The 12,179-nt window shown below is 21.7% G+C and overlaps 5 protein-coding genes across 5 annotated transcripts; 2 read left to right on the forward strand and 3 right to left on the reverse strand. All coding sequences in view use genetic code 6, as the record gives it.

Annotated features, from left to right (window-relative positions):
- Positions 1-486: 486 nt before the first annotated feature.
- Positions 487-3,779, reverse strand: TTHERM_00492990 (ubiquitin carboxyl-terminal hydrolase; the record flags this gene model as incomplete). The annotated part of the gene is made up of 4 exons (XM_001023191.3): positions 487-2,172; positions 2,233-2,616; positions 2,673-3,191; positions 3,252-3,779. 4 exons carry the CDS (start codon positions 3,777-3,779, stop codon positions 487-489), a joined length of 3,117 nt encoding a protein of 1,038 aa, XP_001023191.3.
- Positions 3,780-4,058: 279 nt separating this feature from the next.
- TTHERM_000492999 (ubiquitin carboxyl-terminal hydrolase) lies at positions 4,059-5,054 on the reverse strand (the record flags this gene model as incomplete). The annotated part of the gene is made up of 3 exons (XM_012799619.1): positions 4,059-4,733; positions 4,787-4,819; positions 5,031-5,054. 3 exons carry the CDS (start codon positions 5,052-5,054, stop codon positions 4,059-4,061), a joined length of 732 nt encoding a protein of 243 aa, XP_012655073.1.
- Positions 5,055-5,164: 110 nt separating this feature from the next.
- On the reverse strand, positions 5,165-6,595 carry TTHERM_00493000 (hypothetical protein; the record flags this gene model as incomplete). The annotated part of the gene is made up of 3 exons (XM_001023192.1): positions 5,165-5,374; positions 5,425-6,089; positions 6,142-6,595. The coding sequence occupies 3 exons, from the start codon at positions 6,593-6,595 to the stop codon at positions 5,165-5,167; spliced, it is 1,329 nt and encodes a 442-aa protein (XP_001023192.1).
- A 1,586-nt stretch (positions 6,596-8,181) lies between these two features.
- Positions 8,182-9,069, forward strand: TTHERM_00493011 (transmembrane protein, putative; the record flags this gene model as incomplete). The annotated part of the gene is made up of 3 exons (XM_001470932.1): positions 8,182-8,574; positions 8,878-8,898; positions 8,992-9,069. The coding sequence occupies 3 exons, from the start codon at positions 8,182-8,184 to the stop codon at positions 9,067-9,069; spliced, it is 492 nt and encodes a 163-aa protein (XP_001470982.1).
- Positions 9,070-9,488: 419 nt separating this feature from the next.
- On the forward strand, positions 9,489-11,219 carry TTHERM_00494010 (hypothetical protein; the record flags this gene model as incomplete). Its single annotated transcript, XM_001023194.3, has 5 exons — positions 9,489-9,655; positions 9,748-9,994; positions 10,101-10,565; positions 10,621-10,680; positions 10,728-11,219. The coding sequence occupies 5 exons, from the start codon at positions 9,489-9,491 to the stop codon at positions 11,217-11,219; spliced, it is 1,431 nt and encodes a 476-aa protein (XP_001023194.2).
- Between the last annotated feature and the right edge of the window lie 960 nt (positions 11,220-12,179).

Genomic DNA, 12,179 nt, shown 5'->3' on the forward strand with positions numbered 1-12,179 from the left:
AAAGTATTTATCTATTTTTTAATAAACAAATTGAAGTTTAAAAAAGTAGCAATTCTGATATAAATAAAATTATTATATCAATTTAAAAAAATATTGATTTGAAACAAAATGTTAAATATAGATTTAAATATTTAAATTATTTTTCTCTATTTAAAATATAACATTAATTGTGCTAAATAATTATTTTTTAAATAATTTTTTTTAAATTTTAGAGGATTTTCAAAAAAAAATCTTAAATTGAAAAGAGGAAAGAGGAAAGTTTTTAAATTAAATAATTATTATTTGAAACTTTAAAAAAAAAACATACAAAGATTCTAAAACGAATGAGTGAGTATAAATAATAGCAATTTAAAATAAATAAATAAATCAATGAATTAATGAATCAATATTTTTCCATTAGTTTATTTTATTAATAAATTTTTTAATTAATGAAAGTATAAATATTTTTTGTTATCTTAATTAACATGCATGTATTAGTTTAATTTATCATTAATCCACTAGCTCATAAAAAAGCAAATAAGCGTTTCTATTGTTAATTACTTCTTCAGCTTTCACAGTTTTTATTAAATCATCATTATAATGTGTCCATCTATTGTTTTGGAATGTATATGATGTGTAATGCCCTTAATCTATTTAACCAATGTGAATTACAACACCATACAATCTATAAACAAGGCGTGAGTTATTTTCAGCCTTTTGCTAGGTATTAACTGTTGGGTTGATTTTATAAATGTAATCTGTAAAATCTTCAAATTCACTGTAATTAACTTATACACAATTTTTAACTTTTTCTCCCTTTGAGTTATCTTTAAATCTTTTAATTTAGAATACTAAATAGCGTGGTCCATAGTAAATAGTAACTTCTTTAGAAGCTATTTATTTTTAATTGCAAATGTCACAATCCCACTTATTGTCTTCATCTAGAATTTCTTTTTCTAAATAAAGCTATAGACATTCAATAAGAGTGGGATTATTAGCATCAGATTTGTTCTATTCTCCTGAATTAAACTAGAATTGAGGAACTTATTTAGCTATTTCCTCAGTCTAAAATAAAACAGAAAAAGACAAATCTCCTTTATTGTAATTTTATGTGAATTAAATAAATTGCTTGTCAATTAAAAAAGGAAGAGGACATGATTTACAAGTTGTGCTCTAGCAAAAAATGCAAATGTCATGTTATTTCTTTCTACGCTGCATTTAGCTGTTGATTAGTATTTGGAACTACAATTTATCATTTAATTTCTTTAGAGTTTATTCGTTACTTTCATCTTCAAGGGTTTCTATTAAATCATTAACGAATTTAGAAGCATCTGGTAAAATAGGTGATAACATATCTGAAATTTTTAAGTAAATATCTGCAACTATTTCCTACGTATCAATAACAATAATTCTTGGTATATTTATCACTACTAAATTTTAATGCTTCCCATCTTATTAGGCTACGATTTTCTTAAAATTGATACTTATAATTCTATTGGTATCAATATCATAAAAGTCATATTCATTAGGCAGCTAGTAGACTGCTACGAATTTATTTGTTTGATTGCATTCTTTTATCATTTCAATTGCTTTCTTTGTGCAATTTTTAATGAAAAATTCTTATTTTACATTTTCATTGGAAATTATTGCAAACATTAGTCTATTAATGTTTTAATTAGGCGTTTCAAGCAATCCAGCTACTTTTTCTAAAAATTCTTGAACAGTTATTTTAGATTCTGTAGGTAGACTGAACTTAACTTGTTTTATTTCTTCTTGAATATTATAAGGAATATAAAAAACATTTGCTGTTACTTCTTTTTTCTTATCTGCAATAGGAATAGCAAGAGACGAAAATAAATCAAAGCTAGAAGAAGACTTTCCACATTTAGTACAACTAAGCTTAGATTTCAACAAACCTAAGAAGGACTCTGAAAATATCTTGGAATATGATGAAGATAGTAGATTTTTTATCAAAGTAAGAGCCTAATTTTCTTCTTCTGATAGATTAGGATTTTTTTAGAATCGTTTTTAGAATTTATTTTCACTTAAAAAATTTTCGATTTTTTCACCATCATCTTCATCATCTTCTTCTTCTTCTTCTTCATCTTAAATTGCAGGAACAAGTAATTCATTAAAATTTTCTAATAAGTTTTGTATAAACTCTTAGGAATCATGCTAGCTGAAGCCTTTAAACTATAATTTGATTTTAGAAGAGAATTAATTAATAAATTAAAAAAAAAAAATGATCATTACTATGTAATAATAGCTTCCAAAAAGAATTTTAAAAGCCCATGGTTCAATACTCTCCCTTTTTTTAGATTTAACTTCTTTAATTAACTTAGCAAACTTGCTAATTAATTTTTAGCTTATATTATCAAGATTATCATCATCCTTCTTTAAAAACTCTTTGTACTGGTTTTTCATAAAAAATTCACATATATTTTTGGTAGCAAATATACATTAGAGACCTGAATTCATATAGCATGTATTTCCTAAGTTAACAAGACCTGTCTCATAGTTTGTCTTGACTTCATTTTTATCTAATTCCTCATCGCTGTCACTATCAAAAGCTAATTCACAAATGTGAGAGTGGAATTTTTTATCTTTATACATGCATTCATCTGAACAATAGTAATTCTAATTTGTTTGATATAGGATTTTAAAAATATAAAATATAAAATATTTAAAATTACTTCTTTACAAAGACACTAAACTACAAGATGCTTATCATCTTAACACCACTCACATATACCTCTGAGCTTACCTTCAAGTTTGGAACAGAGACCGCCTATAGCTTTAATAGGATGTTATTTCAAAATCCAATCTTTATCTTTATCTACTACTTCTATCAAATATTTGTAATGAGATTTAGTAAATTGCTTAGCTTTGCAATTTTTGGACAAACTCTCTGTAAAGACTTATCCCTTTACGCGAAAAGTTTCTTCTTTCAATTCACTATTTAAGATATTTATTGTAGTTTAAATATGTAGAGTCTGGTCAAGCTTCCAAATTCTAAACTTGAGCTTATCTCTATTATCTTCATTTCCAAACTTTTTATGTAAATAAAACCTGATCATTAAATCTACAAAGAGCTCAAAATTTAAGCATTTAGCAAATTGTAATCTATAAAAGTCATAGTGGTCATGGTTCTCTTTTTTATTTAGCTCTTTAAAATTGATAACAGTTGATTGGTCTAGTATACCAAACCATACCTTTTAAATAAAATCATTAAATTTTTAATTTTATAAAGTTTAAATATTAAATTTTTGTACATTAATAAGTTCAATTGCATATTCTAGGTATGTATCTACAACAAGCTAAGCTCTAGGAATTTCAACTAGATCTGGATACTGCGTTTTGAACCATTTCCACATTTCCTCATCTACTATCCTCGTTTAATCTTCATTAAAATTACTTACTAGCACTTTGCCATAATAAACACTTTCTTTCATAGTGCTAGGATATTTATGAAAATTCTAAGCTTTGTCCTTACACAACGCTCCATTCTAATCTCTTGGTCTACTTTTACCAAAGTATGGCTAACTTCTTGGATCTTCATTTTCATATAAAGCTGGCATGCCAACATATTCTATCCAATCTTGAAACCAACCCATATCAATAACATATACCACCTTTTCACTTATTTCTTCTAGATAAATATCACTTGCTTCTAGTAGTTAAAATCCTTCATACGCCTACTGAACTAAAACTTCTGAATTGAAGCCTTTATTTTTAGGTTTATCATCCTAATTCTTCTACTTAGTTTTACTTTTATTTTGTTTTTGGTTTTTTCTCCCCATGAATTTTATTGTTTTCAAACAACCCTTATTTAATTATTGAAATAAATCTCAAAAACAATACAAATCTTCTTCCTATAATATTTATTATACAAAATCTATCAGAAAATAAAGAGGTTTTGAACAAATTTTTTTTAAACAAACAAAAAAATAATTTATCAATCAATCAATTAATGAATGAATAAATAAATATCAAATATAGATTAAACATTTATATATTTATTTTTATATTTTAAGTTAAGTTATTTTAATTAATTTGCAAATTGTAAAGAACTCAATCAATCAAGAGTTTCTTAACATTTTAAAATGATTTAGCATTACAGCTGTAAATTAGCTCTTTGTTATTTGTTAACCATTTCCAACAGTTTAAATTATTTTAATTAAAGTTTCTTCGTTTTCTTTCTTTTTAAGCTTTCTTTCAGTAAATTATGTTAAATCTTAAACTGTTATGTATCCTTACTTTTTAATGTCATATTAACTATACATAATGTTAATGAATTTTAAAATAACTTCTCTTTTATAGATGCTTATAAAATTTTCAAAGTCAATTTCACCCTTTTCTTCAATATCGACTACACCTAACAATTAATTTATTTATGTTTATGAAATATTTTTTTCATATTGCATTAGTGCTAGCTTTAATTCATTAGGGGCTAGTGTACCACTTTAATCTTAATCCCACCTATTAAAAACCTCTCTTAGTTATATAATTTGTTCAGCATCTAATTCTTCGCAAACATACTTTGATGCATCAAATAATTAAGATCTACGCACTGAAACATTTGTATTTAAAAATTTTTAATTTCCTGTAGATCTCATCCTTTACGAGCTTTAGCCAGATATAACAGACAAAGCATCCTCTTATCTTCTTGATGATGCAAGTGGTGTAGTCTACAAATAAGATTTTCTCATAAGTTGAGAGCTAATAACTGAATTTCTATAATGTTTGGAATCACTCTAATTCATTTTGTAATATTATTTTTTTTAACTATAAAATTTGAAATAATTACAATTTTAATATTAATATTATTGCAGTTAACTGTCTAATCATAAACACATATAATTAATTAATAGAATAAATTATAATAGCTTAGAGCCATCCATCAATTATATAAAGTAAATATAGTTGAAATCATAACATATTAGCTAAAAATACAGTATCTAATACTTTAAGGAACATATCTTTATATTTATTTATCTATTTATCCATTTACCAGCTAATTATATTAAGATTATGAAGAAATAATTAATTACGGTAAGATTGACCATAAACCTCATTTTTAATGTTTTATATTCAAAATCTTTGATACAAAACATACATCAGGTAATTATAATTAACATTTATTAATATATATTTTAAGTTATTTATTTTGTTGCTATTCTATTTATCAACGAAAATTATTTTTAGGCTTTGTAAGAGATTAGCTAAAACTCATACTTTCGAAATCTTCTGTATATACTTCACTTATGGCATCATCCTAATGTTTGGAAGTACCTAATTCACTTTAATTAAGTTTCCTTCTATCTGTATTTTAGCTTTATTTTTTACTGAGCTAATGACTCTAAGAAATACTCATGCTTTCAAAATCTTCATCATACTTTTTATATAAAAGGCTTTAAATATTAATATTTTTTTGTAAAAATTTACATTTTCTTCAGTGTAACTTGATTATTAAAGCTTTAAATTTGGAATTCTACTAGCTATTTCTTATTATTAAGAGGTAGATTGCTATTAAATACTGGTTTATACATTAGATAATTCAAAATCATCTTAATAGTATTCATCCAAGCTGTTTTAAAAATTATTTTATGGACTTTTTTAATTGAATTTATCTTATCCAAAAGTTAACATTTCTTTTTATGAAGGGCTTTAAATCACTTGAAGTTAACCTGTTTTTTTAACATTTTTTTGCTAGTAATCAACTGAAATTTAAGAATTAGACTTTCTTCTTATACTCTAAGGACCCTAAAATTCACTTATTTTGAATCCACTATCTAATAAACTTTCTTCTTCTTCTTTACTAGTACTTGCTTTCATAACAGTTACTTTGTAAGCTTCTTTATCTTCTTCTTTAGTGTCTTCTTTTTTTTAACCCTTTTGTACTTCGATTTGATTTTCATTAAAATTCTCAACTACTAGTATTTTTTAATTCTATTGTTATTAGCTATTGGAATTTTATTGATTCAGTTTACTAATATTTTCATCATTTTCCTCTTAAGACTGCAATGAATTTAATTTCTTAGTTATTTACTTAGTTATTGAACTAAAGGGTCTTTATAAAATTGAAATACTCATATCAAACCAGCCAACAGCTTTTTTTAGTGTTTTTAAATAAATATTTGTAAATAAACAAAATATTATTACAATTATTCTGATTATCTGTCAACTTAAATGTATTTCTTTTAAATCTCTCGATATCATCTGTAATTGCATACTTAATTCCTTAAATGAACATATCTAAATTTAACAAGCATTTCCCAATAGTGAATTAATTATACTTTTAGAATTCCTTAAATTATACCACTAGGGCATATTTATCTAAATATTCTACCATATCTTTATATTTCGCATTTAAAAGTATAGATTTTCCCTTACCAAATGCTTTAACTTCCTCCTATTAGTTGTTTATTAGATTTTATTTATCTGTAAATTCACTCAAATGCATACTCTTTCTAGACATGATGATCATGTATGGAAAATCAACAAATTTAATTTAAAATCCAGGCTATTTTATAATGCCTTTCTCATCTTTAAATGCAAATTTTGTTAAGCACACTCTGTGAATAATTATCTTCAATGAAAACAAGTTATCTTACATAATCTCAATACAATAATAAACTTCAAAAATATTCCAGTGTAATTTTAAATTCTTTGTATGAATAAATAAAAATATTATTGTAATTAATTGATATTTTTTTTTAAAATTTTGAATTTAATAAACACAATTAATTTAAATTGTAAGCCACATAGTGTAAATTTTAAAATATATAATTAGAATTATATTTATTTTTCAGATATAAATAAATATTTCTTTATATGATTGATTTTTTTTATTCAAAACTGATTAGTTTATTAAAAAAATTTTCAAATTTTTTTATAAGTGTTATTAAATTAAATTTTATTTTATTTATATAAAGGATTTAAAAATATTTAATAAATACAAATACAACAATCCATTTTGAATTTTTATAATAAAAATAAGATTATTTAACGATAGTTTTTTTATAAGTATTTTATTTTTTATTTAAATATAATAATAAAAAATATAAAATTTATTATAAATAAAATATAATTTATCTATAAATTCAGTCAAAATTTAGTAAAAAATAAAAATTATTTTTAAATTATTTTTTTTAAATATTTTGATTATTTTGTCTAAATTTAATTCAGCAAAATTAAATTATTTATTTTTATTTATATAAGTAATTTTATCAAATTCAATTATTTAATTTTAAAATATTTATATTTTGCAAAAATAGCATCAAATTAGATAGAATTAATAAAAACTTTAACAAAAATAAAAATTATAGTTTGAAATAACTAAATTTAATTTTATCTTATTTAGTTTTTTTTATAATAAGCTAAGTAGATTTTTTATTTAAAGTGTTCTATAATAGGAAACTGCATTTTCATTTTTATTCTAAAATCTAGCTTATTTATAAAACAAATGAAAAATATAAAGCTACTGCTATATATAAATATATATTTATATATTTTGATATTGTATTTTAAAAATTAAAAAATTTAACTTAGAATATTTATTATTTAAAATTATATCAGCCTAAACTGAATTATTAAAATTCATAAATAATTTTATGTAAAAATTTATGGCTAATAATTCATGAAATATGTATGGAAGGAAAGAAAAGGAATTAATTTATTGTAAATACTGTTTAATGTATTTAAGTAATAGTAAATACTTAGTTTTTAAACAAGTAAACATTATGTAATATTACTGTTTTATTCTTTTATTAATTAAATTCCATATAAATTGATGATTAGTGTTAGTATTATTATTAAATAATACCTATTATTAATTTGATATAAAATAATTAAAAAACAGCTTATATTTTTAAAATAGCTTTAATTAAATTATAAATGTAATTGATAGTAGGTTTCTCTAAATATTTAGATAAAAAAGAATCTATTTTTTCCTTCAATTCAATACCTAGTTGAGGGTATAAATGAACATATGGTGTTTATTAAGTTTTTTGAATGAATGATCAGGAAATAACTAATTGCTTTAGATAAAAATACATCACTTAAATTTGTGTACTCTATCTAATACTTAAATGAATAATTAATTAAATTGTGTGTTTTTTTTTAATTGGCAACTATTACTTCTGTTAATAAATATAAAAGAAATAAAAGAAAAAGAAGAAAAAGCGAAAGAAGATTAATTAAATGATGAAGTATAATTATTAATTTGTCTTGTTGACTGTTTTTACCATATTTACTTTGGGATTCGGGTAATAAACAATTATTAATGAATCAAATGTTTGTGAAGCTAATTAATGCTCGAGCTTAATCAGCTCTTAAGTATTTAAGTATATACAAGAAATTAAAACAATTGAAACAGATTGCGTTTAAAATTGTAGTGGATTGCAATGCATCATAGAATGCTCTTCAAATAAGATTTAAAACGCTGATTTACTTAAATTTAAAAAGTGCTTTGATAATGAATGCTTACCTAGTACTTTAATTAATAATCTTTAGACCTTAAAGAATCTTTTATCAGTATCTAGTGGAGGTGATTGCACTGCTTCATTGAGAAACTAGTGCAAACCTTGGATTGATGTATTATTTTTTTTGTTTTAAAATAAGCTAACAATCTTTTAATATTCTGTTTAATTTCTTTTGAGATAAATATTTACATTTTCAATAATTATTTCTATAAATTTTTAATAGCTGCTGATATAAATATTAGCAGAAAAATTTTAATGAAGTATAATAATTATAAAAGTATTTAAATATTTATTTATAAAAGAAAGCGACTAGAATATTTATAAAATTAAATTATTATTTAGCATTTTAATTGTAAAAGATTGTTAGTTAGTTGGCTAAAATTTTTAATTTTATTTATTTTTTTTTTAAAAATAGTACTACCTGCAAGTTTGCTAAGTAAAGAATTATCATTCATGAATTTTGAATCAAAATTTCGATTCAATTATTTTAAATAATTTTTTTTTTTAATTGATATTTTTTATTTAATAGATCTATTATTGCCCTAGATAATGTTTGATTAATTGGGTTCCTACAGAATGCACACCTTGCACTTATGACTATTGTTGAAGGGAAAAAAAAATAGTTTAAGGATTACTGATTTATCAAAATTTAAAAATTATATAATAAAAAATATGAAATTTGAAAGCTATATATTGGATTTAAAAATAATTGTGATTTTATATTGTGTAAAAGCAAAATATTTTATAAAATTAAAATTCGTATTTATAACAAGCATCTATCAATAAACATATCATAATAAAATCTTGCTTGAAAATAACTTTTATTTGGTTTATCTTCTATGTATTTATTTACTGTGCTTATTTAATTTTTCTAAATTTTGAATTTATTAATTATATTTTTATCAAGTTACTTTACTCATTCATTTCAAATATATTAAAAATCTTTAAAATAAATAAATACATACCTACCTACCTGATTAATAAGATCTAATACAATCAAAAAAATTATCAAGCAAATAGATAGGAATGAGGTCATCTACTAGCATGAATTAATAGACAAACAACTTATAAAATAGTTAATTAAAAAAAAGCACAGCAGCTGTTGAGGATGACTAGTAGTATTTTGATAGAAATATTCGTCAGTACTATGAATTATGTGAAAATTGTCCTATGAATAAATAGTTGAATCATGTGTAAAAAGAAGTTATTTTTATTTTAAACTTAAACATTAAAGCATTAGTTATTTATCTTAGCTATAATCTATTTTAATAATATTATATTTTAGATGTATCTCGCCTAAATGTCCTTATTATTTCAAGTTAGTTTGTCCTTTCTGCCATAAACAAAATCATTTAGTAGATCCAATAATGACTTATTAAATCTAAGATGTTGACTTATTTATGCAAGAAATAGTCAAAATAACTAGATAAAAAAAAAACATAGCTAAAAAGCAACGAGAAAAAAACAAACTTTATGATGTTATTGATGAAAAAATAAAATAAATCGATAATCTAATTTAAGCAATAGGATCAGTAAATTAATAAATTAAATGCTTTCATTTTTAATATTATTTATTTCTTGTTAATAAAAGTCAGTAAATATTTAAAATAAGTGCCAATATCTTTTATTATTATATAGATCAAAAATGTACTTGAGTATAAAAAAGTTGTATTGGGTTAAGTCTTTAGAGAATATGACCTTGTTTATGAGGAGTTACTCAAAATATATAAGCCAAGCAATCACTACAGCAGCATTAATAAGACATTAGATTTTTTAAATAAAATGTTTCATTATTAAAAAGGTACAGGATCCAATCGTTAGTGGTCACTTTAATGGAAAAATGAGGCTTTTATTCAAGAAAACTTCATTAAACCCTTGGAGGAAATAGATTTACACAAAAACATAGGGCAGAATTCATAAAAAAAATTGGGATAGATGAATACTATCAGTGAGTCCAAAAATGAAGATAAGGGATCAAATGAATCAAGAGAAAATATTGAAAGTTAAAATGAAAATAATTAAAAATTTTAACAAAAGTTTAATTAGGCAATAGAATCAATTGAAAACACATTGAATTAGCTAACAAATTATACCAATAATTTTGTAAAATTATTCTCACTCAAATTTATGATTATTAATAAAAAAATTATAAATTTAGTTAAGATCTTAAGATTTTGTTTACTTATCTTCTGCTGGAACTGTTGAAGATCACATTAAAGTAAATATTTAAAAGTGGGAAATTATATTAAATACAAAAACTTAAAGGACGAGAAATAAAAATGTCTCACAGAATGCAACAAAATTTTAAAAGAACATGATATCCATTTCTAAGTAATCTATTCAAAAAGTTAAATAATCTAAAGATAGATATATATCTATTACCTTAAATAGTGGGAGACTTTTGTAACAATTTAAAATTATAAACTGAATGGGAATAAAAATCTAAATCTTTTTTATAACAGGAACAAATTGTAAATATTTTTATTAGTAATTAATAGTTTTACAATATTTTATATATAAAAAGTAATCTAAAGAGACAAATGTAAATTAAAAGATAGATTTAATATTCTAGGATATTAAAAAGTAAAATAAATAACTAATAAAAAATATAGATAGTAAGAAATTATCATATTTAAATAAATATTTTTAAATGCCTTTAAAAATAAATAAATAAATAAATAGTCGGTAAATTAATTTAGAATTAAAATATTTAATTTCTTAATAAATCTTTAAAAAAGGCGGTAAAATGAATATTGAAGGAATCAATTTTATATTTATGATGAAAACATTGAAATAATTACAGATTGTAAATTAATTCAAATTAAATTTTTATTAAGTTTATTTTTTTAAATAGGTGGTAAATAAGATTTTACTGATTCAATATCAAAAAATTTTTTTGATAAACTTATTAGAGCGTGAGTTTAAATTAAAATGTTTAATCTATTTAACGAAAATTTTATCATAATTATTATTTAGAGGGTAAGATTTAGCTATTTTTAAAGCATATGATAATAATCAAATGGTTTTTATGGATAATTAATTGATAATAGTTCGTAAGTTTTAAATTTAATAATAGTAATAATAATTATTATTTAATTTTAATAAAAGAGTGTAAGATATAATTATGAAGTTGTTATCTTTTAGAAACATATTATAAAAAAAATAGACAGTAAATTAATTTTATTAAATGTATTGTTTTTAATCATTTTTTAAAAAAAGCTTGTAAGATTTATTAATTGAAAGGAATATTTCTAAACTTGAATATTACTAAAATATAGTTCGTAAGTTAATTAAATATTGAATAAAAATTAAATAATTATAAAAAAAATATAGTTAGTAAGATTTAATGGGTTAATTATTTAAATTAAAAAAATCAATACTTTATAAAAGACGGTAAATAAATAATTTTATTCAGCTTAAAGCCAATAAAAATATTTAAAAAGAGAGTAATTCATTTACTATTTAAATTTTATGCTTACTTGCTAACGTATATTTTATGTTGATTTAAAATAGGCATACCATGAAGAAGAAGTAAATACAAATTTAAAATGGTTAAAAGTATCTTAAAGCTATAATTGTTAATAATAGGGAGTAAAATAAATTGTAATTTAAAAAATTTGTTCAAAACTAATAAAATATATAGGATGAAGTAAGTAGATTATGAATCATATGCGATATTTATCAATAAATAAAATAATTAGATTGTAATTTATTCAT

This window comes from Tetrahymena thermophila, assembly GCF_000189635.1.
Source record: "Tetrahymena thermophila SB210 genomic scaffold scf_8254446, whole genome shotgun sequence".
Classification (NCBI taxonomy): Eukaryota; Ciliophora; class Oligohymenophorea; order Hymenostomatida; family Tetrahymenidae; genus Tetrahymena; species Tetrahymena thermophila.